The sequence below is a fragment of the Ceratotherium simum genome, chromosome 18 (genome assembly GCF_057802395.1).
Source record: "Ceratotherium simum simum isolate JZ-2026a chromosome 18, ASM5780239v1, whole genome shotgun sequence".
Classification (NCBI taxonomy): Eukaryota; Metazoa; Chordata; class Mammalia; order Perissodactyla; family Rhinocerotidae; genus Ceratotherium; species Ceratotherium simum.
Window position 1 is genome coordinate 56,484,558 of NC_141917.1, and position 24,770 is coordinate 56,509,327.

The 24,770-nt window shown below is 57.9% G+C and overlaps 1 protein-coding gene across 4 annotated transcripts; it reads right to left on the reverse strand.

Annotated features, from left to right (window-relative positions):
* Positions 1 to 13,628: 13,628 nt before the first annotated feature.
* Positions 13,629 to 18,677, reverse strand: TMEM59L (transmembrane protein 59 like). Of its 4 annotated transcripts, XM_087443479.1 has the most exons (9): positions 18,441 to 18,677; positions 17,354 to 17,531; positions 17,176 to 17,273; positions 16,814 to 17,029; positions 15,858 to 16,010; positions 15,157 to 15,259; positions 14,674 to 14,791; positions 14,457 to 14,574; positions 13,629 to 14,219 (listed from the first exon to the last, which is right to left on the reverse strand). In XM_087443479.1, exons 1-9 carry the CDS (start codon positions 18,603 to 18,605, stop codon positions 14,091 to 14,093), a joined length of 1,278 nt encoding a protein of 425 aa, XP_087299605.1. In that variant the 5' UTR covers positions 18,606 to 18,677; the 3' UTR covers positions 13,629 to 14,090. The 4 variants fall into 4 exon arrangements, with proteins under 4 accessions (XP_087299605.1, XP_014637202.1, XP_087299607.1 ...); XM_014781716.2 differs by lacking the exon at positions 16,814 to 17,029 and having other exon boundaries at positions 18,441 to 18,671; XM_087443481.1 differs by lacking the exons at positions 16,814 to 17,029; positions 17,176 to 17,273 and having other exon boundaries at positions 15,858 to 15,928; positions 18,441 to 18,674.
* Between the last annotated feature and the right edge of the window lie 6,093 nt (positions 18,678 to 24,770).

Sequence of the window (24,770 nt, forward strand, 5' to 3'; positions counted from 1 at the left end):
GGGCCTGCTCGGCTGAGGGGCGGGACCCTGGGCGGTGGGCGGGGGGCCGAGCCTGAGGGGCGGGGCCTGTTCTTGGGCGGGGCCGAGCGAAGGCAGGAGCCAGCTCTACTGATGGGAGGGGAGGGGCGGGGCCTGGGGGTGAGGAGGGGCCGATTCTGAGGGAGGGAGGGTCCTGTCGGGGAGGGGGCGGAGTCTGTGAGTGGGTGGAGCCAGGCAGGGGCCCGTTCAGCTGAGAGGAGAGGGTGGGAAGGCCTGGAGCGAGTGGTGGAGGCTGGGACGAGGGGCAGGGTCGGATCTGAGGAGGGGCAGGGGATTGGCGAGACAGGGCGGAGGGGAGGGGGCATGGCTATGGAGGGGGCGGGGACTGGCTCAAGACAGGGCGGGGCAAAGGCAGCGGGCGAGGTGGGGGCGTGGCCTGTGAAGGGGAGTGAGGAGAAGGTGGGACGGGGAAGAGTGGGTGGAGGGGGAAGCGGGGTTAGGAGTAGGGACAAGCAGGATAGTCAAGTGCGGCAGGTTTGGGGTGGGGTCTGGTCTGGGAAGAGGGAGGGAAGGGGCCGAGATGGGAGGAGGGGCAAGAGCTCTGAGAACCTCCCCTCCCCCTCCCAGGGTCACTCCTTCCCCAAGACCTCCCTCAGACATCGGAACTCACCCAGCGCCCAGGCCTCAGACTTCCAACCCTGCCCTGTCCTAGCCTCCACCTTCACACCCAAGACCCTCCACCTTCAGACCCCAATCATCTGCCATCAGAGCCCCAAACCTCCTGCTTCCCCCACAATTCTGGTCCTCGCACCCCAAAGCCCCTGCCCTCAGATTATCTCCCCCATCATCTGCTCAAATTCCAACTCCCATTCCCCCAAATCCTTGCCGGCGGACCCTTCAAACCCATGTTTACACCCCCAAAGTCCATTCCACCAGGCCCAACCCCTTGGATCCCCAAGCTCCAGCCCCCCAAATACCCCAATTTTCAGTCAGGGCTCAGAGTCCTGCATCTGTGTCCTTCTTTTTTTTTCTTTGCTCTTCTTCCTTCCTTTCTTCCTCTCCCTTGTTGCCTCCCTCTCTGCTCTGGACCCCATGGAGCCCAGGGCCAACAAGGTCTCTGTAAAGCTTCCAGAGCCTTCAAGGTCACCCCCTACCCCTAACCCACTGAAAAACTAGAATCTCTGCCCTGGAAGTGTCCAAACTCCTGGGATCCTCTGTCCAGCCTTGAGCCCATTTATTCTTTCACCCTCTGAGTTGGAAAACTCTCCCTCGTGCAGCCTCGGGCAGGGTCCAAGCGTCCAGACAGGGCTCAGAGCCCTCCCTGCAGTCAGTGTTGGGAGAAGGGGATGGACATGGGTCTGGAGACCCCAGAGAAGGGAGCGAGGGGCCTGCCTCGGTGGGTTCCTGCGGATAGAACCAGACCCAACTGATCCATCTCCAGCAGAGGGCCAGGCGGACAGTAGGTGCTCAATCATTTGTGTAAAACGCTCAGGAGTTGACATTGTACAAGTTGATAGATAACAGGTGCTAAAGGGCGGCCCTCCTGACCTCTCTAGCGCACAATAAGCACTCAATAACTGTTGAATGCATGAGTGCCTGAGCAGCTCGAGTTCCAGCAAACTCTGCATACACACCCTCACCCACCTGCAGTCGGCCCGCCGCTGGAGCCTTTGTTCCAGATGAACTACATGCAGGCATCAAACTCCGCTCAGCAGAGACGTACAGCTCACACGCCCGCCCCACATACTGTGGCAGTCAATGGCATCCACATGCACGCACACTTCATAAACACCCAGACTCGACCCACACGTCAAACACAGACACACAGCCAAAGAAGAGCAAGAAGAGGTTCACTGGGCCTCCGCTGTGTGCTCATGTATAGCACACTGCAGACACACGGTGCTGTGGACACACTAGGTGCTCCAAGATCACATGGCACAGGGCAACCAGTGCAAAGGCCCTGAGGCAGGCGAATGCCTGGAGTGTTGTCTGGCAGGGAAAAGTGAGGGAGAGGGGAGAAGAAGATGGGTGAGCTGCAACAAGGGGTCACCTAGGTCATGGAGGGCCTTGTGGACCACTGTGCGTGAAATGAGGAGAGAAAAGGGGCTTGTGAGCAGAGAGAACATTACCAACGTGAAGAACCAGGGGCAATATCTTGAATTAGGGACATTACCTAGGCAAATATTCCAGGCCAAATGATGGGGCTTGCCCCAGGGTGGTAGCCGGGGGGTGGGGTGGGGGGTGGGAGGTGGTCCTAGCTGGGATGCACTTTGCAGGTGGAGCCAACAGGAGACGCGGGGATGAGGCAGAGCAAGGCCAGGGACTGTCCCTAGGGTTCTTGGCCTGAGACGGAGCAGCTGTCATAACTGGGATGGGGCACGGGCAGGTGGAGGTCCTGGAGGGCGGTGACGGTTCCTGCACATCCTCATCCAATAATGATGACCCGCGATCTGGCGGAGCCTGCAGGCAGGGACACAGCAGGCAGTGTCCGCAGGCCTGGCCACCATCTGGCCCACAGCTGGCATGGCTCTCCCAGAGGCAGGGGCCTCGCCACCTGCTCCTCTGCTCTAGACCAGCTGTGGGACTCACAGCCCCAGGTTGGAGCTCAGAGGCCTCCTTGTAACCCTGAGGTGTTACAGAGGAAGATATTGAGGCCTGGGGACGAGGGGATGCATTGCTTTCCCGTGGCCTCATGCTGAGGCCGGCGTCCACCGTGTCTGCCCTTCACCACTGAGTGGCCTCAGAGCAAGCTGCTGGTGCTCCCAGGGGGCCTCCCTGTGCTTCTCTATACATTAGATAGGCCAACATCTAATCAATGCTCACTATCTGTGCTATTCCCCTTAATCTGCATCCACCTCTTACGAGCTGCGAAGCCTCAAGCGGTTTGCTCTGGCTCTTGCTGCCTCAGTTTCCCCATCTTTAAAATGTCCCTGAGGGACAGAGCAGAGGCCAGGATGAAATAAACAACATACAGCACTCAGGACAGCTCAGGCAGGAGGCCCTAAGTCCATGCCAGCTGCTGGCATTACTACGTCCCCTCTCCCACACCCACTCTTCCCCAGCCTTGCTTGATTTTTCTCCCCCTTTAACAAGCTCTGTATTTTCATTTTGTTTGTTTTAAATTGAGATATAATTTCCATACTATAAAATTCACCATTTTAAAGAGTACAATTCAATGGCATTTAGTGCATTTACAATGTCATGCAACCATCACCTCTATCTAGTTCCAGAACATTTCCATCACCCCAAAAGGAAACCCTATACCTATTAGAAGTCACTCCCCACTCCCCTCCCCCAGCCCTTGGCAACCACTCATCTGCCTTCTGTCTCTATGGATTTGCCTATTCTGGATGTTTCATATAAATGGAAACATACAATATGTGTCCCTCTCGGTCTGACTTATTTTACTTAGCCTGATGTTTTCGAGGTTCATCCACATTGTAGCATCTATCAGTGCTTCATTCCTTTTCATGACCTAATATTATCCACAGTAGGGATGGACCATGTTTCGTTTCTTCATTCATCCATTGGTGGACATCTGGGTTGCTGCCCTTCTAGCGATTGTGAACAGTGCTGCTGTGAACATGCGTGCACGAATATCTGTTTGCATCCCTGTTTTCACTTTTCTTGGGCACATACCTGGGAGTGGAAGTGCTGGGTCACAGGGTAGCTCTATGAGGAACTTTCTGAGGAACTGTCATGCGTTTCCTTTTCTTGCTTACCATTCCATCCACTTCCTAGAATGTCAACTCCCCAAGGAACGGGGACTCTGTTTTCCTCCTGGCTCCGCAGAGCCCCAGGCAGCACCTGACACGTTAGCTAGATACATGATGCATGAACGAATCATTGTGACTCTTGGCTGGGCAATAACTCTTAGGTTCTCTGGGTCTCAGTTTCCATGTCTGTGAAATGGGAATGAACTCAATCCTTCCCTTGGTAAGAATTAGTCCCCCTTCTTCCAAAAAGGCTCTGAGCCAGACTCAGATGCCCACAGTGTATGCACCGTGGGCCACTAATTGTCCCCAAGAAAAGAATCACCAATTCTGCATTCCTTACTCCCACTCCCGCCTCCACAGCTGCTAAGGGCCGAGACCTGGATAGCTGAGAAGGTCAAATGCAGAGAAGGTGAGGGGCTTCTGCAGTCACACAGGGAGGGCTTTGGGCTCCAGACCCTTAGGGAGCGGGCTGTGTGAGAGGCTGAGTCAGAGGCAGCTCTTGGGGACCCCCACCTCAGTTGGGCTGCTGGGAGCAGATGCCAGTCCACAGCCAGACAGGGCCAGGACTGCTATCTAGAGGTGAGCCAACTTCAGGGAGACCTCATGTGGAGGTGGGGGGCAAAGCAGGCCCCGCTGACTGATACCCCTTGGGAGTGGGCTCTGGGCAAGAGGAGGAGTCCCAGCTTCCCCCATTATTATTATTAATAATGTAATAGCTGATACAGACCAAGTGCTCACAACAGGTCCTCCCGGGGCTTCTTCTTGTGAACCAGGGGTCCTGGTAGCTCCTCAGGCCCAAGGTCACATGTGAGTGTCCGGCAGAGCCCAACCTCAGACCAGATCCAAATCTCACCTCATTCCAAATTCACTCTCTTGACCACTGACTCACCCCCCTCCCAGCCTCAGCTTTCTCATCTGTAAGATTGGTGCATACCCAAGAGAAGAGAAGTCGGTGTTTAAACAAATATGTGTGTGCTTGTGTTCACAGCAGCACTAGTCACAATCGCCAAAAGGTAGAAACAACTCCAGTGTCCATCAGCTGATCAATGGATAAACACAGTGCGGTCCACCCACGCCGCGGAATAGTACTCACCCATAAACAGGAATGAAGCTCTGATACACGCTACAACAGGAATGAACCTCAAAAATATTATACTGAGTGAAAGAAACCAGACACAAAAGGTCACCTTTTGTATGTTTCCATTTACGTGAAATGTCCAGAACAGGCAAATCCACAGAGACAGAGAGCAGATTAGTGTTGCCAGGGGCTGGGAGAGAGGGGATAGGGAGTGACTGCTCATGGGGATGGGGTCTCCTTTTGGGGATGATGGGAATGTCCTGGAACTAGATAGAGGTGATGATTGCACAACACTGTGAATGTGCTAAATGCCACTGAATTGTGCACTTTAAAATGGTGAGTTTTACATTATGTGAGTCTCACCTCAATGAAAATAAAAGAAGGGACCTAGAGGCCACTCCTTCCAGGACGTGAGCAGGGCTCAGTGACAAATAAACACAGTTACCCTTGATCTTGCTCTCTGGCTGTCACCCCAGCCAGCAGCATCTCCAGCGCCCCCTTGAAGTCAGGTCTGCAGTGGGTCCACCATCTCTAACTTTACCTGTAGTCTAGAACATTACCAACCTGGGGCGCCCTCCCCAACCCTCCCCCCGGACCCCAGCTACACCTCCTAGGGTCCTACTGCATGCTCGGTGACACGCAGACTTTGCCCCTTGTCCTCACGACAACCTTGCAGAGTGGGGAAAGTGACGCTCAGAGAGCGGAAGTGGCTTGCCAAGGCTCAGGAGCCGGAAATGGGACCCCCATTCTCTCTGACCACTCTGACCCCGAGGCTCACACCCTCTCCAGCGCCCACACTGGCTCCCTTCTTCCTTTCTTTCATCCAGGCATTCAACAAGCACTCATGGACAGCCTCCTGGGCACCAGACCCTGTGGTGGGCACCGGCACACGTGCCACACAAGACAAAGACAAGCCTGCCCCCGAGCACTGAACAAACATTCTCAGTGCCCTGGGTTCAATGGTGTCCCCCCAAAAGACATGTCCACCTGGAACCTCGAAATATGGCCTTTTTTGGAATAAGAGTCTTCGCAGATGTAACTAAGGTGATGATCTCAAGATGAGATCATCCTGGAGGGGGGGCCTAAATCCAATGACTGGTGGCCTTATAAGAAGAAGGAAATTCAAACAGTGAGAGAAAGTCATGTGACAAGAGAAGCAGGGGTTGGAGTGATGCTGCCAGGAGCCAAGGAACGCTTGGGATGCTGAGCTGGAAGAGGTGAGGAAGGAGCTTCCCCTGGAGCCTTCAGAGTAAGCGCCCTGCCAGCACTTTGATTTCAGACTTCTGGCCTGCAGGACAGTGAGAGAATGAATTTCTATTGTTTTAAGCCACTCAGTTTGAGGTCATTTGTTACGTTAGCAGCAGGAAACTCATACACTCAGGAATGGCAGAAGGAAGGTCAGAGTGGTCCCTGTGCATCCTCCCACATTCTTTGTACCCACTGCAGGTCCCCGCTTCCAGGAAGCCTTCCTGGCTGCCCAACAGAGCTCCCATTTCCCCTCTGCCCAGCCTGGCTGCCCACCTGTGTCCAGATGGGGGCTTTGCCAGGGTCCCAGCCTCCTATATCCAGCATCAACTGGCAGCAAATTTGTTGGTGAATGAAAGAATGAATGAATGAATGAGGTTTTCCTGGGCTGACTCTGCTCTGGCTTGTCTTAGTCACCTCTAGCCCCATGGCCTCTCTTGGGCCTCCCAGTGTCCCCACCATCACCCCAGAACCCAGCTCTCACTAGCCCCAGGATGAGGCAAGGGTCCTCATCCTGAGTTCCCTGTGTGTGACTCATCCTGGGGACGAGCAGAAAGACCTAAGGTTGAAGACAGATGGAGCCGAGTTTGAATGTTGGCACGGAATGTTTTCAATGCCCAGAACTGTGCATTCCGTTGTATTCTCTCCATAGTCCTGAAGGAAAGGGAACGGTTCTTACGATCCCTATGTAGGGATGAACAAGCTGTGGCTCTCACACTCAGCTGGTGGCAGGGTCAACTGGTACAACCACATGGGACAGCCATTTGGCAATATTTGCTGAAGGAGCATGTTTATACACTCTGTGGCCTCGAGTTCTACCCTTGGGCATTGTGTTAGTGTCCTGGAGCTGCCGTAACAAATGACCACAAAGCGAATGGCTTAAAACAACAGAAATTTATTCTCTCATAGTTCAGGAGGCCAGAAGTCTGAAATTAAGACATTGGCAGGGTTGGTTCTTTCTGGAGGCTCTGCGGGAGAATCATGCCGCTCTCCCAGCTTCCGGTGTTGTCTGCAGTCTTGTGCCTGTGGCTGCGTCACTCCACTCGCTCCTTCCATCTTCACACGGCCTTCTTCTCTGTGTCTCTGTGTGTTCGTTTCTGTCTCTTACCAAGACACTCTCACTGGATTTGGGACCCACCCTAATCCAGTTTGATCTCATCTGGATTCTTAAGTAAATTACACCTGCAAACCCTCTATTTCCAAGTACGGTCACATTCTGAGGTTCCAGGTAGACGTGAATTGAGGCAGGGTGAGGACACCATTCAACCCACCACAGATATTTATCCAACAGAAAGGAGGACATGGTTTCACCAAAAAATGTAAACACAAATGGTCATAACAGCCCCAAACTGGAAACAGCCCAAAGGTCCATCAACAGGTCGACGGATAAACAGTGACATATTCACACAATGGGATACTATGCAGCGAGGAAAAAGAATGGCCCACTGCTCCCTGCACCCCACAGGTGAGCTCCCTGACACTGTGAGAGAGAAGCAGGCACAAAGAGGACACACATCATGATTCAATTGATGCGAAGTGTGCAAACAGGCCACACTAGTCTATGGTGATACAGGTTGGGCCAGGACCCACCTGGGGCAGATCATCAGGGAGGGAAGCCATTGACCACAAAGGGGCACTGGGACTTAGGGTGATGAAAATGTTCTATATCTTGATTATGGGGAAACAGAGGGGTTTCCATTTGTTAAAACTCATTGAACTGGGTGCAAAAAATGATTGCGTTACTGGATATCAATTATGCCTCATTAAAGCTGATTTATTAAAAAATAAACAAAAATAGGTCAGATAGAGCCAAGGTGGTAGAGGTCAGACATGGGGCTACCTCTGAGGAGTGACCAACTGGAAGGGGACACGAGGGAGCCCCTGGGAGCTGTGGGTGCTCTGCATCTGGGTCACATGAGTGTAAACCTTCATGGAGTTGTACAGTGAAAATGGGTGCACAATGCTATTTATAAAGTACACCTCAATTAAAAAGAAAGACTGGGGCTCGGGGAAGTAAATAACTTGCCCGAGGTCCCAGGAGGAAAGTGTCAAAGCTGTCTGACCCTGGAGTTCATCACCACCTCCTCTCTCATCACTGCCCCCTCCATTCAATCAACACGCACTTATTACACATCTGCTGTGCGCCAGGTGCTGGAGATTCGACTGTAAACACACCAGACAAGATCCCTGCCCTCATGTTCCAGAATGTTCCAGAATGTATATTCGAGTGGGAAAGACAAACCTGAGACACATAAACCTATCAATGACTGAGGCCTTTCCAGATGGTGACAACTAAATGGCTAAGAGTGACCAGGGGGGATGGACTGCTTTAGTCAGTTTAGTCTCCTAACAGGAGAGCCTCATTGAGGAGGTGATGTCCCAGCTTTAATAAAAGCACGGAACAGAATGTTCTAGGATGTTCCGGGACATTCCAGAACATTGTGGGAGGGCCCAGAATGTTCCAGAACATTCCGTGTGGCAGTAATGTGTAGGACTCAAGCCTGGTGCCAGAAAGAGCCTGAGGGACAGAGATGAGACCACATTGGCTGGGGTGACATGGGCAAGGCTTGGAGCAAGGAAGGAAAGTTTTGACAAAGATGTATTGAGAGCAGCCACCTCAGTGTGTGGGACACAGCTGTGACTGAGACTGCAAGTGCATCCCATCTGGCAGAGCGGATATTTATTAAACCAATCATCACACAAGCAAAGGAGCAATAACTTAATTGTCAACATGATAGAGGCTTGAGTTGGGGTGTAGTGACTTAGGGGGGCTAGGCTGAGCCAGGAGGTCAGGGAGGGACATTCAGGCTGAAGAGGTGGCCAGGAAGAGAGCAGAGCCTTCCAGGTAGAGGGAACAGCCTGTGTGGGAACCCTGAGGAGGGAAAGTGCCAGGAGTCGTGTGGAGCCTGGCAGAACTGGGTGCGAAGGGGGTGGTGGGAAGCATCATGTGATGCTGGACCCCTGAAGGCCTCAGCTTCCCGTTGGGCTCACACCTGGCCCAAGCAGGCACCTGGGCAGCCTCCAGCTGGTGCCTGGCCTGAACATCCCCCTGCAGAAGGGAAAAACATGAGTCCCCATCCTTCCCTCCAAGTCTTTACGCAGTGTTGCCAGGGACCTCTTGCTCCCTCCCTCCCTTCCTCAGCAGGTTACAGCCCCTGGGCCCAGAACTCAGGCCTATCACCAGGGAACCAGGACCTCTGGTTGCCGTGGCAACCCTGAGCTACCCAGACACCTGGGTGATCCTGCCTGTTGCCATGACGCCAGCCAGCCACCCACCCTCCATCAGATCTTCCTCCGGTGCAGGAGGAAGCGGCGGAGGAGGCAGCTTCCCAGATGCCTCCCAGAGCTGAGGGGAGGTCAGAGAAGGAAACTGAGGCTTAGAGAGCTGTGTGAGGCAGGGCTCCTCCAAAGGCCACATCTGCCGGCCCCGCCCCTGGGAGAAGCCCCAGATGGAGGCCAAGGGCCCTCTCTCTCCTGAGACTCCAGAAGGAGCCAAGAGTTACTGGGCAGAGGAGCCCAAAGGCCTTCGCTTGGCACTCGGAGCCCTTACCCCCATGAAGCCCTCCGAAAGGTGAGTGATGCAAGTGGGCATTGCATTTCTCTGAATGCACACCCACACCTCCAACATACACACTCGTGCGCCTAGGACACTGTCCCTTCTCCCCAGCTTCTGTCCATCCCTCAGGGCCCAGGTCAGCTGCCACCTCTTCCAGGCAGCCATCACTCACCACCTTCTTGGAGGGGACACCTCCCCTCTCCACACACCCACAGTGCTCATGGTTTCTACCTTCACCACCTGACAGTATTCGTTCCACATCTATGAGGCATCTATTCTGGGCCCAGCCCTGGGCTGGTCACCAGGGCTTCAAGAATTAATGCACTAGGGCCGGCCCCGTAGCTTAGCGGTTAAGTGCACGTGCTCTGCTACTGGCAACCTGGGTTCGGATCCCAGGCGCGCACCGATGCATCGCTTCTCCGGCCATGCTGAGGCCATGTCCCGCATACAGCAACTAGAAGGATGTGCAACTGTGACATACAACTATCTACTGGGGCTTTGGGGGAAAAAAAGGAGGAGGATTGGCAATAGATGTCAGCTCAGAGCCAGTCTTCCTCAGCAAAAAAGAGGAGGATTAGCATGGATGTTAGCTCAGGGCTGATCTTCCTCACAAAAAAAAAAAAAAAAAAAGAATTAATGCACTAGGGCCGGCCCTGTGGCTTAGCGGTTGAGTGTGCACGCTCCGCTGCTGGCGGCCCGGGTTCGATCCCGGGCGCACACCGACGCACTGATTCTCTGGCCATGCTGAGGCCGCGTCCCACATACAGCAACTAGAAGGATGTGCAGCTATGACCTACAACTATCTGCTGGGGCTTTGGGGGAAAAAATAAATAAATAAAATTATAAAAAAAAAAAGAATTAATGCACTAGACACACAGCAGCAGACAGACAGACAAACAAAACATTCTGCCCTTGGGGTTTAGTCTTGAGAGAGGGGAGCAAGGACAAAGAAACAGAGATCAGCCCCAAGAAGCCCAAGGCAAACTGGCTTAAGCCAAAAATCAAGGGACAGTATGGACTTCAGGCACAGCTTGATCCAGGACTTCCAGCAATGGTATGAAGACACTGTCTCTCTCCATCCCTCTGGCTGGCTCTGTCGTTGTGGTGACAAATGGCCCTTGGGAGTTCCAGACTCACATCTTCTCAGCTCAACAACTGCAGTCAACAGGGCATGTCTGTCCCCCAGTCAATCCCACTAATATTTGAGGAGGCTTGGATCATGCTGCTCAACTTCCCCTGAGCCACATAGGTTTGATCAGACCAAATCACAGTCCTATTAGGAAGGAAGAACAGGGTGCTGGGTGCAGGGTAGATTCCTAGCAAGTACATGACAGCATTCTGAGCAGAAGGAGCAGCTGTAGCAAAGGCCCAGAGGCTGGACCATTGATGTTACTGCAGGAAACAGTGAGGATGGAGCTCATTTTGTCTCCAGACCAAAAGGTGAGAGGGACGTGACAGGAGAGGTGGCTGCCAGCTTGGTGAGATTAAAAGCCCTTAAAAGGTAAGCAGAGGAAATTAGGTGGTGTCCGAGGGCAACAGGGAGTCATGGGGGGTCAGCAGGGGAGGGACAAGATCTGACCCCACATAGGGAATGGACTTGACCAGGTGAGGCTGCTTCTGGGGTCTGAGAGGGAAACCAGGAGACACCCAAGCAAAAATAATTACTGATCACCTGCTCCACGCCAGGTTGTGTATGAGACCTGTGGGAGCTGCCTTCATGGAGCTTATAAAATTATGTTATGCCACTGTTGAAACAAATAATTATTAATCAACTATAAATGTGGTAAGTGCAGAGAAGATGGACAGAGAGCTGAACATGGGTATAACAGGGGATGCTGGCCCAGTTGGGGGAGGCTGGGATGTCTTCTACTGAGGAGAAGCCCTTTTAGTCGAGAACTTGGGCAGAGCAGGGCTGCGAGGGTGTTCCTGGCAGAGGGAAATGTAAGTGCAAAGGCCGGCCCTGGGGCTGGAAGGAACAAAGTAGGCTTGAGGAATCCAGAGGGAACCTGTGTGGCTGGAGCATAGTAAGTGAGCAGCAGAGCCTCTGTAGAGGTGGTTGTAGATGTTAGTGGGGCCAGATCATGGGGGACCTTGTTGCTACATGTGGATGTTTGGGCTCCTCATGGCAGCAGTAAATTCCGGAAGGGGGTGATGTATGGGTTCAAATTTGCTTTATATGGACAGCTCCCAGCTGCTGCATGGAGCTAAAGGGTGGCTGGAGGGGAAGCAGGGAGCCCCGAGAGGAGGCGAGCGCTGTCGTGGGAGGTGGTGGCAGCTTGGACCTTGGAGGTTGCCATGAAGATAAAGAGCAACATGTGGGCTGGAGGCCAAGGGGACAGGCCCTGCTGATGGGACACGGTGGAGCGAGGACAGGGGACAGTCCAGACACTGTGCAGGTGTCCAGAGCCGCTGAGGTGGGGAGGCTGGGGCAGGGTGGGGATGCAGGGAAAGGATGACCAGGGTCCTCTTCAGCTGGACTGAGCAGCTACGGTAGCCATTTGAATGGATAGTGGTGATGGTCACACCACACAGTAGATGGACCTAACGCCACTGAACTGTACACTTAAAAACTGGTTAAGATGGCAAATTTTATATGATACATATATTTTACCACCATAAAAACATTGAGGAAAACCCTAAAGGCCCACCAGCTCAAACCAAATAAAATGAGAAACGCAGTTCTTGGGTCACGCTAGCCACATGGCAAGGGCTCTGGAGTACCGTGTGGCTGGGGGTGGTGCACACAGTTTCTGTCATTGCAGAAAGTTCTACTGGGCAGCACTGGCCTGGCCTTGCTTCTTACTTCTGCCTAGGTCTCACTCCTGGCGACGTTCCTAGAAGCTACCCTGAAACCCCATGCGGGGTCCAGAATGACAGCCGGGGGGCCCATGTTGCCTGTGCGTTGAACCCAGTTGCTCATGGTATCAGGCGGGGTCTGCTCGGAGCGGACGATCCAGGAGAGGTGCAATACCGAGGCTGTTGTCGAAGGTGCAGTCAGGTTTGGGGGCCTGACAGGTGCACGCAGGGTGCGCGACAGTGGGGGTGTTACCCGGTCCAGGCTGCAGGCTCACAGAGAGGGAGGGGCCGCCTGTGGCCTCGGGTTGGTGAATGCAGGGAGGGACACCAGGAGATAAACACCCTGACTTCTCCCGCTTCTTCCTCCCGCCTCCTGCCCGCGCTTGCCACCAAGCTCCCGCCCCTGGCTGACTCTGTCAGAAGGTGGAGGGCCCAAGTGGATCAACCTCCTGGGACACAGGGCGGGTGAAGGTGGAGGAGCTTATACCCAGCCCCCCCGAGCTCCCTCTAACTCGCCTTCCCCCACCCACCCCCGTCGCCCACAGGCCTCCATCAGCCCCTGGAAACCTCGCCCCGTTGACCACCACGCCCCTCATCCTGAACTCTCCCCAGGAGATGAGGCCCCCGCCAGCCAGGAACCTCTGGTTTCAGCAACAGAAACAACTCTCGAAGACATAACTACAAGGGGATCGATTGGGAGGCTCTCAGGCTCTTGAGGGATCTGCAGAGAGGACAGGGAGGACAGAGAGCCAGGGCAGGCTGCCCTGTGCTGCAAGACTCCTCTCCAGCGCCAACTGCACGGTGGGAATGTCAAGGCTGGACCCCTCGGCCAGAGAAGGGGAGAGGGCCCACGGTCAGTGCCCTGAAATTGCCCCCAATGGGGCGGAGCTCCATTGCCAAAAGAAAGGGGGATGGAAGCCAGACGGCCACAAAATTAACAACCATCCTCTTCAAGAGGCGAACTGTCCATTTCACAGGAAAGACACGGTGGGGGAGGGCAGGATGGGGCATTGACCCACCCGGCCAGGCAGGTGGCACAGGCCACTTTTCCAGGGACACCCCTGGTCAGGAGTGAGACGTGGGCTGGGCAGCAGAGGGGCTGTCCCTCCAGGTGGCAGCTGGTCTGCACCCCTTGAGCCACAGGGAGTTCCCGGGGCTTCCCCCATCTCCAAAAGGGCCTGGTGGGCAGGGGTCACGGCCATGCTCAGGCCACTCCCTCAAGGGCAGACGGAAAGACAAACGGAAGCAGGCTGGGTCCAGACGCCTTTTATATACACCGTTTATTCCTCCCAACCCCCCAGCTGCAGCCCCAGCCTCAGCGCTGCCCACCGCCTCCGCTCACGGGGACCTCCTCTCCTAGGCTGGGATCTCCAGAGGTGGGGTGGGGAAAAGCAGGGAGCCCTAGCACAAGGCGGCTTCCCTGAGGCCTCAGCCCCCCCAGAGAGGGGAGAGAGGAGGGAGGAGGAAAGTGGGGCTCAATACTCAAGAAGCTGCACAATAGAAGCCAGAAAGAGCACGCTCTGAGGAGGGGGCAGGGAGGAACCAAGGCCAGATCCCCCCTAGCGACCCCAGGACCCAGGGGGGAGGGGCGGGCCTGCAGAGAGAAGGATTTGGGGGTAGGGGAGCCCAAGAGTGGTCGCCCCCTGGCCTGGACTCCTGAGTGCAGGGCAAGGGGGACCCGAGGAGCCCCTGCGCTTGGCAGTGCCCGGCAGCCGGAGGCCTACAGCTTGGTCAGGTCCAGCTTCAGCCTGTAGGGTGGGGGGCTGTCCCCAAAGGCGTGCGATGGGGGAGGGTACAGGGGCCAGTCTGGCTCCACGATGAAGCCCTTGTGCTGCTCCAGGGTCAGGGGCTGCAGGGGGAGGGCAGGCTCTGAGCCCCGACCCAGGCAAGGCTCCTTCCCACCCCTGGCCTCAGGGCACACCCCGACTCAGGGTGGACGTTGTTGCCCCCACTTCACAGGGGAGGGAAGAAACTTGCCCAGTGTCACACAGCAAATCAGGGCTCCCTGCCTCCATGGGAGAGAGGGCGGCCCAGTCCAGGACTAGGGAGCCCCTCTCCTCCCACCCCTCCCCCCGGCCCCGCCCACCTGGAACTTGAGGTGCTGGCCAGGCGCAGTCACCAGGGTAGAGCAGCTCAGCCACAGCATCACCAGCACCGAGAGGAAGAAGCAGCAGGCCAGGATCCAGCGAGGAAGCCCCGAGCGCCTGCGCGGCCCGCAGGCACACTCAGCGGCCCTAGTGGGGTCAGAGAGACCCTCCCCTCCAGCCCCAGCCCCATCCCACCCCCAGTGTCCTGCCACCCACCGGGACATGCAACTGAGGAAGTCATTGTCCTGCAGCTCAGCAGAATCCACCTTGGCCTTGCCGCTGGTCTTAACTCGGATCTTCGCCTTCCTCACCTTGTCCAAGGGACCTACAGGATCTGAGAAACAGGTCACCTCTCAGTGGCCTCCAGGCTTTCCCCAAGAGCCACAGTAGCCACGGACAGAAGAAAAGAGGCCAGGATCTGGGGCAATGGAGCATAGAGTCTTGGAATAGATCAGAACCCTGGAGACGGGCCGCGGAACCCTGGGAGGACCGCGGAACTCTGGGAGAAGGACCGTGGAACGCTGGGAGATGGACCGCGGAACCCTGGGAAAAGGACCACAGAATCCTGGGAGATGGACCAAGGAACTCCAGGAGTTGAGAGAGAGAAATTCCAGTCCTAGAAGGTTCATTTGCCAGGAGGACTCCTTATGGAAGTGGAGCCACCTGTAGAAGGAGCAGTGGTGTAGGTTCGGGCCTTACCCACATGCACCTCCAAGGCCTCAGGGTGAGATCCCCGCCAGGTCACCTCCACTCGCTGCAGATGGGCCCCCTCATGCCCCAGGCTCTCTACCACAGGCTGGGTCTGGATCGGGAAGAAGACAGCACAGAGAAGCCCTTTAGAAAGGCACCACCTTGGCCCTGGGAAGCACTTCTCTGTGCCCCTTGCAGGCTCCATCATCCCATGCCCAGCTGGTACCTAGTTCCACTGGGGACAGGGTGAACACCCTCCTGTGGGGCTGTGGGCTGTGATGTCAGGGATGTTGTTCCCTGCTATTGTGGGCCCCTCGATTTGTCTTGATGATCCTCCAGCTCTTGAAGTAGGAACATGATCCAGGCCAAGCCAGTAGAATCACAGGTATTGGCTGAGAGGTGGTCATTTGACCCAGCCAGGGCGAATCAGTAAATCCCGACTTAGAGTTAAAACTCCAGAAAGGCTGTAATCTAGAGCCTTAGGCATCCACCCGGCTATCAGGAGGGAAGTGCTTGCCTGGGAATGAAGCTACCACAAAGGAAAGCAGAGTCAAGGGGTGAAGTGAGACACTGAACCCCTGGATCCAGCTGTGCCTGAAGCTTACTCACCTGTAGACTTTGCATCCCATCAGCCAAGAACCAGTGCTTCCCACCTTCTTACCCTGACCACCCACCCACCATTCTTGTGTGGTCCCTGCCAAACTCCTCACCTGGAACACCACCACCTTCCCATTGTCAGTCTGCAGGTAGTATGTCCAAGTGGAGGAGACGAAGCCCTGGGCTGAGTTGACAAGGTCATTGCAGAGGGTGGACAACAAGTCCAGAAGCGAGAGGGCCCCGCTTGGAGCTTCCAGGACCTTTCTCTGCCAAGGGGAGGCCCAAGGCACAGAAATGTCACCAAGGTAGGGCATTACCCAATGGGAGGGGAGCCAGGAGAATTCACTGTGATCATAATTTGCTAAGTGATTTGGGGCAAGAGGGCTTCATACAATGAACGCAGATCTCAGTGCTGCATTTGGCTGGCTGTGTGCCCTTGGGGAAGTGGATTGCCCTCTCTGAGCCCTAAAATGGGGATGAGTCTCTTTCCTCATGGAGTTGCTATGAGATTTCAACTAGACAATAGCATAGCACAAGTACCTAATATGTAGTAGCTGCTATTACTAAAAATGTCACCATCATCGTTATGATTTTGACAGTGTCAGGAGAGAACTTGGAATAAGAAGGAATGACAGTGCAGTGTGCTTCTATGAACAGCGAAAGCCTAGAGGAGGTGGAGGAAAACAGGTGCAGGAGGAAGGGCTTTCTGGGGAATCCCAGCCCATGGGTCTCGGGCTGGGAGCACGGGTCCTGCGGTTTCCCCTGATGCTGCATTGCCTAGATGTGCCCATGGACTATGGCAGGCAAGCAGTTATTATTCCTCTCTGCCGGGGGAGGGGGGGCACTGTGTGTGTGCTTGGGAGGCAGCTCTGCCCTGAACCTCAGTTCTGAGCCCCCAGATGACAGTGGCCACCTGTTCATCACAAGGAAAGTACCTAGGCCAGCAGCACCTGGCATGCAGTAGGTGCTCAATAAAGTCAGCTCTGAGGACACTGAAGATGAGTGAGGTGAGGGGGGGTCACAAGCCCTGGGGGCACTGGCTTTAAATACCACCTCTGCATAGCCCTACCTGTGTGACCTGGGGCAGTTGCTCCATGGGCATGAAATGGGAGTCCCAGGTGCCTCCGGGTGGCATGAGAAATTTGGGGCAGGCTGTGGTCAGGCCTGGACCAGGACAAATGCCTGATAAATGTGGTTGTTTCCTGCCATTTACTCCTTGCAAGGTGGTGGTGGAGGGGGGTGGCAGGGGGAGTACTTCACATGTCACAGAGATGACAGTTGAGGCCTGAAACGTGATATGGCTTGATGGAGGACACCCAGTAGACCTGGGACGGAACGGAGAGCCTAGGAGACTTTGGACATGAGTGTGGATTTGGAGAGGCACAGAGGGGCGGGGGATGGGCCCGGGGCCACAGGCGGGAGGGCGCCCACCTTCTGCTCGGGCTCAGGCTCGGGCTCGGGGCTCGGGCTCCAGCAGCCCTCACTGCAGGCCTGCTGCTCCATCTCCTTCACATAGGCCTCCACGCAGGCTGCGGGGGGCAGGAGGGGGTGATGAGGCGGCCCTTCCCAGGCCTCCTCTCCCTTCCCAACCCACCCAGCCAGCCCCCACCTGCTTCACACTCCGCCTGGGTGGCATTGGGCTTGGAGCTCCTGGCCACAAACCGGCAGATGGAGAAGAGGCGGCAGCCGCGCTCGCAAGCGCTGATCAGCACGGCCTTGTCATCCTCATTCGGGGACTCCGAGGGGTCCTCCTCCTCCTCCTCCTCCTCCTCCTCCTCCAGCTCGGCCTGGGAGTGGGGTACACAGGGCTTAGACCGGGGGGAGGGGTGTTGGGAGGTCAGCACTGGAAGCACTCAGGGGACGAGGTAGAAGATTTGGTTCCCCCTCCAAATCTAGGGAGATTGGGATGAGGTGTGGGGGCTAAGAATGTTAGTGGAGGCTCTTAACTCTGAGGAAGGGGGGGGGAGAGCGCTTGAGAAGTGTGACGATGCTGGAGGACATTGGGTTCGGGCAATGTTTGGAAAACTGGGAAGGATGGAGGGAAATGCCCCCACAAGGCTCCAGGGAGGAGGGGAGAGATTGAGAGGACTTCTCAGGACTGAGGAAGGAGGGGGAGCTCAGAGGAGGAGGTTTTGTCACCCTTGGGCCTGGCAAAATTGGGATCCCTCTCGGGGTGGGGGCCAGGCTATGAGTGGTCTGTTAGCTATGGGGGGAGGGTGTGGAGGAAGATGTGGAAGCCGCTTGGGTAGAGGAGGAGGAGGAGGAGGGGACTGTCAGGACTGAGGGAGGGGAAGGTTGGGCACCCAGAGGGTCCTTGTGCAGCAGAGTGCAGCCAGATCCCGCGTGAGGTGACATCACGCCCCACCCTTGGGATCTCCCCCACCCCGCATTCACCGGAGGAACCCGCATCCACAAACCCTACCTCATCGGAGGGACTCCCAGCCCCTCCTCCGAGAGAGGAACACCCTCATCCCCATCGGAGGCACCCTCGACCGCTGCGGTCGCCCCCATCGAAGGGACCCCAGCCCTTCTCCCACAGGAGGGAGCCATCCCATGAAAGAAACTCCCCTCATTTCCGACCCCTTCCCCCTGCGTGGAACCCCTGTCTCCCGCTCCCAACGGAGGGGCCCATATCCCCCGCCCCTCCCCCATCGGCGAGATCACTGGTCCTCCGGCTGGCGCCGCATGCGCTTCACCTGCGAGGGCTGCGGACCAGGGTAGCGGTCGCGGCACCGCAGCTGGCAGCTCTGCGTGTCCCCGAGCTGCGGGGCGAAGGGGTCGCGGGCGGGCGGCGCGGGAGTGGCGGGCGGAGGCTGCAGCAGCAGCAGCAGCAGGAGCGCCATCAACGCGACCAAAGCCATGGCCAGGCCGGGCGCGAGGAGCGCGGGGGACGCCGGCTCCTGGCGGGCGCAGAGGATGCGGCGGCGGCGGGGACCGGGTCGCTGACGTCACCCGAGCGAGGCAGCCTGGGAAGGGGGGGCGGGAGATGCGGAGAACAGGCGGGGCGGCAGCGCTGCGGCACCGTCGAGGTGCGGGCGGGGCGGGGCAGGTGGATTGTGCCCGTGGCCGTCTGTTCCATCTGAGCGGTGCCGTGGCACGTCTCTCTTATTCACGGGAGAAGGGATCTCAGCAAGAGCTAGGGGCCAAAAGGAAACAAATAGGGTGACGCGATGTCGGTGTCTATTCGCCAGGGGGATCAGGGAGGGCCTCTAGGAGGAGGTGATGTTTGAGCTGACCAAGCGGGGAGGGCAATCGAGGCAGAGGGAACAGCGAGGACTGTGAGGCGGAGAGGTACTTGTTGGAAGAGGAGGTAGGAGGGCGGTAGGGCTGGAGCCCAGCCAGAGAGTGGAGATGGAGGGTCGTGAGGGTCACAGGGCTGGGTCAGCAAAGGCCTTGGGAAGGTCTGTGGTATCATCTCCTTTGATACCCAAGTCAGAGGGGCGGTAACTTGTGCGCAGTTCGCTTCCTTCAGGAAGCCCTCCCGGCCTCTCCAGGGCTCCCCCAGCCTCATCTCCCTCTGGCCCAGCCGTGATCCACAGACCTGGGGGATCTGGCCCCTGCTCCCCAAGACTGGGGTCCCCTTGACCCGGGGCTGAGTGGGAGGGGACACAGAGGTGCAGATAGGGGCAAGGGGGGTGCTGCTAAAATTTCTCCTCGTGGGAAAACTTAGGCAACAGGGACACTTCTGGCTTCCAAAACTGCCGCACTCCAAGGTGACAGACTGTAGCCCCTTGAATCTCCAGTTACGAAGTCCCCCTAGCCTCCTCTCCGTCAGGCATGGGAGTGGGGGCGCCCCTCTAAACCTGAGTTCCCTGCAAAGATGACCCCCCTCTCGCTGGCGTGCCTGGCGCAGGTGCCTGCCAAGGCGGCGCCGCGGCCCGCGCATCTTCCGCCCCGCAGACGGGGCGGCAGCCACGCGGGGTCGCCGGGTCAGAGGGCGCCGCAGGTTCCGGCCGAGGAGGAGGGGGCCCCGGGGGGGGCCTGGCGCACCCCCTTCCCGGGCCGGCTGCCGTGCTTTCATCTCCGCGGCCTCGGCCGGCCCCCACGTGGCTTAATCAGGCGCGGCTGTGCCTGGCGGACCCTGAACATCTGGATCCCGGCGCGGCCCCTCCCCCGCCCCTCCCCTCCCCTCCCCTCCCGGGCTAGGCGGTGGAGAGCCTGTGGCGAGGGTCTGCAGCCCGCCGTTTGCGAGAGTGCGAGGGAATCCCGCGTCTAACCCACCGCGCGCCAGGCCTGCGCCTTGAGAAACAGCCATTGGTTATGACCAGTACTGTCCCCCATTTCACAGGTGGGAAACTTAGGCCCCCTCGGCAGAGCCAGGATTCAAGCCCACACATGTCAATTCCGGAGCCCCGCGCGCTTAAGCCTTCCACAATTACTGTCCTTCACTCATTCCAAACAAAACACTTCCCAGGTGTTTTCTTGCGACAGCCCTATAAGGAAGTACTGGTAGGGCTGTCCAATTTACAGGTGAGGAAACTGAGGCTTAGAGTGGCAAAGAGGGTCGGCCCGGGTGACAAGCGAGAGAAGCATAGAGAGGCGGGCAGACTCCTGCCAAGGCTGGGGGTGGGGGCGTCGGTCATAAGAGGAATCGCTTAAAGCGCAACAAGAAGGAAGGACACCCCACGCCCTTTTGCAGAAGGGGAAACTGAGGTTGGAGGGCTTGGGCCGCTGGCCTAGGTCGCTGGAGAGAAGGAGTGAGAGGGTTTCACTGCGGCCCACCCACCCCCCTTTCCGCTCCTCGAGGCCGCTAGGGGCGGGAGCGGAAGGAGGACTTGACCCCGGCCCCCCAGGTGAGCCCCCACGCCCCTCCTGCAGTTCCCGAGGGAGCAGGTCCAGGTGAGGGGCGGGAGGGCCGGCGGGCGGCCGGGGTCGGGTTTCAGGAAATCCGCCGACATTCCTTCGGGGCTTAAGAGGGAAAGTTGACTCGGCGCCGCCCCTTGCCCCCCCTCCACTTCCTACCCCCCGGGGCGGCCCGGACTGGGGCGGCAGGCGGGGGGCGCTGCGGCCGGCCTGGGCGTGAATCAGCGGCGGCCGAGGTCAGGGCGGGCATCGGACAAGCGCCCTTTGTCCCTTGCTGCCCTCACCACGCGACCCCAGTGACCCCCACCCCCCAGCCGAGTACATGCTGGGGAGGAGGCACAGCACCCTGGCGCCGGCGCTTGCTGACAGTGAGGGGGAGGGGAAAGGGGCACAGATGTCAACCCACCCCCCCAACACCCCACACACCCCGCAGCGGGTGCCTCCTGGGACCCAGACATTGGAGATTCCTTAGGGTGCAGAGGGGCAAGGGAACCCAGGTCTCCGTGGCCCAGTGCAACTGACCCTGACCTGGACCTAGGCAGCTCAGCACCCCTGAGGCCCACCTTCAATGCCTATGGGATCTGAATTTTTAAAGTACAGAATGCACAAAGCTTGGGACCCAGACATCCCAGCTCCCCAGGCTTAGCCTCCAGGGTGGAAAAGGTAAAGTCTCACCTTCTCCCCCACACAGGTCCTGAACCTGGATTCTGCTGCTTCAACCCCATGTACGGGGCCAGACCCTCGCTGGCCCTGATTCCTAGGAACACTGGCCTGGAGCACAACGCAGCTCATCCCACCCTGAGGGGCTGTGAGCTCAGGGTCTCAGCATGCTTGAGGCAGCTCTGTGCCCTCCTCACTCCCACTGACTCTGGGTCCCTATGGGCCCCTGAAGGTGCTGTTACCACTGCCTCCTCCGGTGCCCCCTCGGTGCCCTTGCATTATGCAGGGAGCTGGGGCTGGAGGGTCTCCCACCAACCTAGTCCTTAGGTGCAGAGGGAGAAAGACTAAGGAAGAGCCGCTCCCCGGCCCAGGTGGGCCCCCTCCATCTGCTCCTCAGTACATTCCCAGCCACCTTTAAGGACTTGGGTCAATATTTGCCAGAAGTTCCGTCAATGCTGGTTCCCCTTCCTGCACAAAGAGGTGGTGCGACTGGGGAGGAAGGGGTTAAGCCACTGGGAGCACCAAGGGCAGGTAAGGGTGCACTTTGGGGTCAAATCTGTTTCCTTAAAGCCAAAGGTATGGGGTAAAGGTCACTCAGAGGGCAGAGGGCATGCTCCAGGGTGGGGCTGGGCAGGATTGGGAATCCAAAGGATCCATACCCTTCTATGGATAAGGACCAGAGAGGGGTGGCTACTGGCTTGGGTCACACACTATGTCTGGGGAGTGTGCCTCGCTGGGACTCCAGGCAGCACAATTCGCTGGGACTGTTTTCTTGGAGGGACTGAGAATTCTCCATCCTTTCCTTTTGCAAATGTTCATTGAACTCTTCTCCTGCGGCCCTGACTGGGCCCAGTATGGGGTCCTAATGGCTCTCCGAGTGCTTGCAGTCTAAAGAAAATAAGTCGCAAGAGAAAGATGATGTTCGAGGAGCTGTGTTACACAGACAATTTAAAAAGGTGAAGGGGATAGAGGGTGCATGGGAAGGGTGGGGGGCTCTCTGAGAAGGTGACAGTGACCTGTGACCTGATGGAAGAGAAGGTGCTAACTGGGGGAAGATTTGAGGGCACCGTGTACCTGCAGAGGGAACAGCAGATATGCAAAGACCCTGCGGTAGTAACCAGCCTGGTGTGTTTGGGGAGAGGGGGCTCACAGCTGGAGCAGAGTGAGAGAGAGGAGGGGAGGAGGAGGGAAGAGGAGGGGAGAGGGTGGTGGAGCAGACAAGACCTGCTTTGCTTCTTTTACAAGCTCCCTCTGCCCACTGTGTAGACGGGGCAGGAGTGCCGCCGGGGAACCCCGGGAGGAGGCTGGCAGCCTCCCAGAGGGAGGTGGTGGGGCCTGGACCCAGATGGGGTGGGGAGAAGGGGTCAGAATCTCCGAATGGGGATGTGTTTTGGAATCAGAGCCAACAGAATTTGCTGATGGATTGGACTTGGGGGATGAGCGAAGGAGAGAGTTGTCACGTGCACCTCCAGGTTGTGGGCCTGAGCACCTGGGTGGATGGGGGAGCCTTTTCCCGAGACTGGAGAATGACTCAGGGAGGAGCAGAGAATGGGGGGGAAATATCAAGATTTTGCTCCAGAAGCCTGAAGTCCTCCAGGATGGAGTCAGCCTTTACAAGGCAGGGGTGGTGGGGGAGGGGTGGCACCTATCTTGGAAACACTTCTATCGAAGAACTGCCACCTCCACTTTACCCTCTGGACCACCTGGCAGGTGGGACTATGGCCCCATTTTTTCAGAGGTGACAAACTGAGGCCTGGGGACCACCTCTGCTCCCACGAACATACCCCCACTGCCTGGCGCTGTGCTAAGCGCTTAGATTGTGGAGGCTTCTGCTGCATTGCATCTTCCCACAGAAGCCCTCAGGCTGGCTCGGCTGTGCTGAGGAGGAAACTGAGGCGAGAGGCCTGGTCAGCCCCAGTGAAGGTGTGCAGGTGTGCAGCCGGGCCAGGGCTTCACTCTCCCCTCACAAAGCATCCCTAGTTCAGACGGGGGGAGGTGCGCAGAGCCCCCAGGATCCCATCCTCCAATCCTCTTTTCTGACAATCTGGGGCTGAGCTGGGGACCCAAGTAGCACGGGTGGAGGGCAGCCTTGAGCAAACAAGGTGGGGACTCCTGAGCCCCCCTCAGTCACTTTCCCCCTTTGGCTGGTTAGGGATACGGAGGGAGGGGCAGGTCTCTAAGGGAACCCCTGGAAAGGGGAGTTAGAGCCCTTCCCCTCAAGGCACGCGGCTGGGGGCAGGGCTGCGACTCAGACTGCCGGGCAGAAGGCGCCCCGGCACTCTCATTCCAGGCCCCCTCCCCGCGGCCTTGGAGGCCAGGCGTCCTTTTCTCGTGGGCGCCCGAATCGGGTGGAGACCGAGAGGAGAGAGATGAAGCGCCCGGGCCGGGAGGGGTCCCGAAACCCAAGCAGTGGCCAAAAATAATAACACGGAGAAGGATCCCTGCGCAAGAAAAGGAAGATAAACTATGCGTCGCTCGCGGCAGCCGGCGTTACCTGGAGTCGGCGGGCGGCGGCCGCCGGAGCGATTACTCACTGCGTGGCGCACCCCACCCGCGGGCCGCTGAGCGGATTTTTCCGTGGGGGGGTGTCAATGAGTCCAGAGGAGGGGCCTCCTTACCGTTCTCCTCCTGAGAATCCCTCCTGCCCCGCGTACGGGACCCGCGCAGGCCGCCGTCCCCGCTCCCACGGGGGCTCATCTCTCTCAGTCGGCCCACGCGGGAGCTCCTTTCTGAGGCCCCCGGGAACCCCCGAAGAACCTCAGCCCCGTCCCGCTTGAGGAGGACAGCTGAGGCAGGGCGAAGGCCGGCGGACTCCGTGCCTTCCAGCTTTTTCTCCGTCTTTCCCTCCAGCAAAGCCTAGGGCTGAGGCTGCGCGCGGAGGACCGAGGAGAGGCGGGATGAAGTGGGGAAGTCCCCCCTCCCACTGGACTGGACTGAGACCGGTGGGACCCGCGCTCCGAGGGCGCGGGGCGGGAGGGGGGCGACTTTCTGGTCCCTGGGGAGAAAGGGGGGCTGGAGATGGGAGCAGGCGGGGCTCAGGGACCGTTCAGTGTGTGTGGGGGGCGGGGCCAGAGCTGGGGTGGGGGCCGAGACAGAGGATTTGGCGGGGAGGAGCGGGCCAGGGCTGGGGGCCGCAGGGAACACTGAAGGGGCACAGGGTGGAGAGCAGGGTGCAGGGAAGTGGGCGGGGGTAAGGACAAGGGATTGGGAGCGCCAGGTCCCAGATTGGGGGTGGGGAACCTGGAGCTGGTGGGGTTAGAAAAAGAGGTCTCAGGTCGGTAGGGGTTGAGTGGGGGTCCTGGGCCGCGGGCCAGGGCGCGCGTGGTGCGCGGCGGGGCGGAGGCCGGACGGGTGGAGCCGCGGTGCCCGCGGGCGGGCGGGCGGGCGGTGGGGAGGCCGGTGCGGGGCCCCCTGTCCCCCGCCGCCCCGGGCCGGGCCGGGCCGGGGCGGGGCCGGGCGGGGCCAGCGGCGTATTAGCGCCTTGTCAATTCGGCTGCTCAGACTTGCTCCAGCCTCCGCGCCCGCGCCCAGCGACGTGCGGGCTGCCTGGCCCGCCCTCCCGC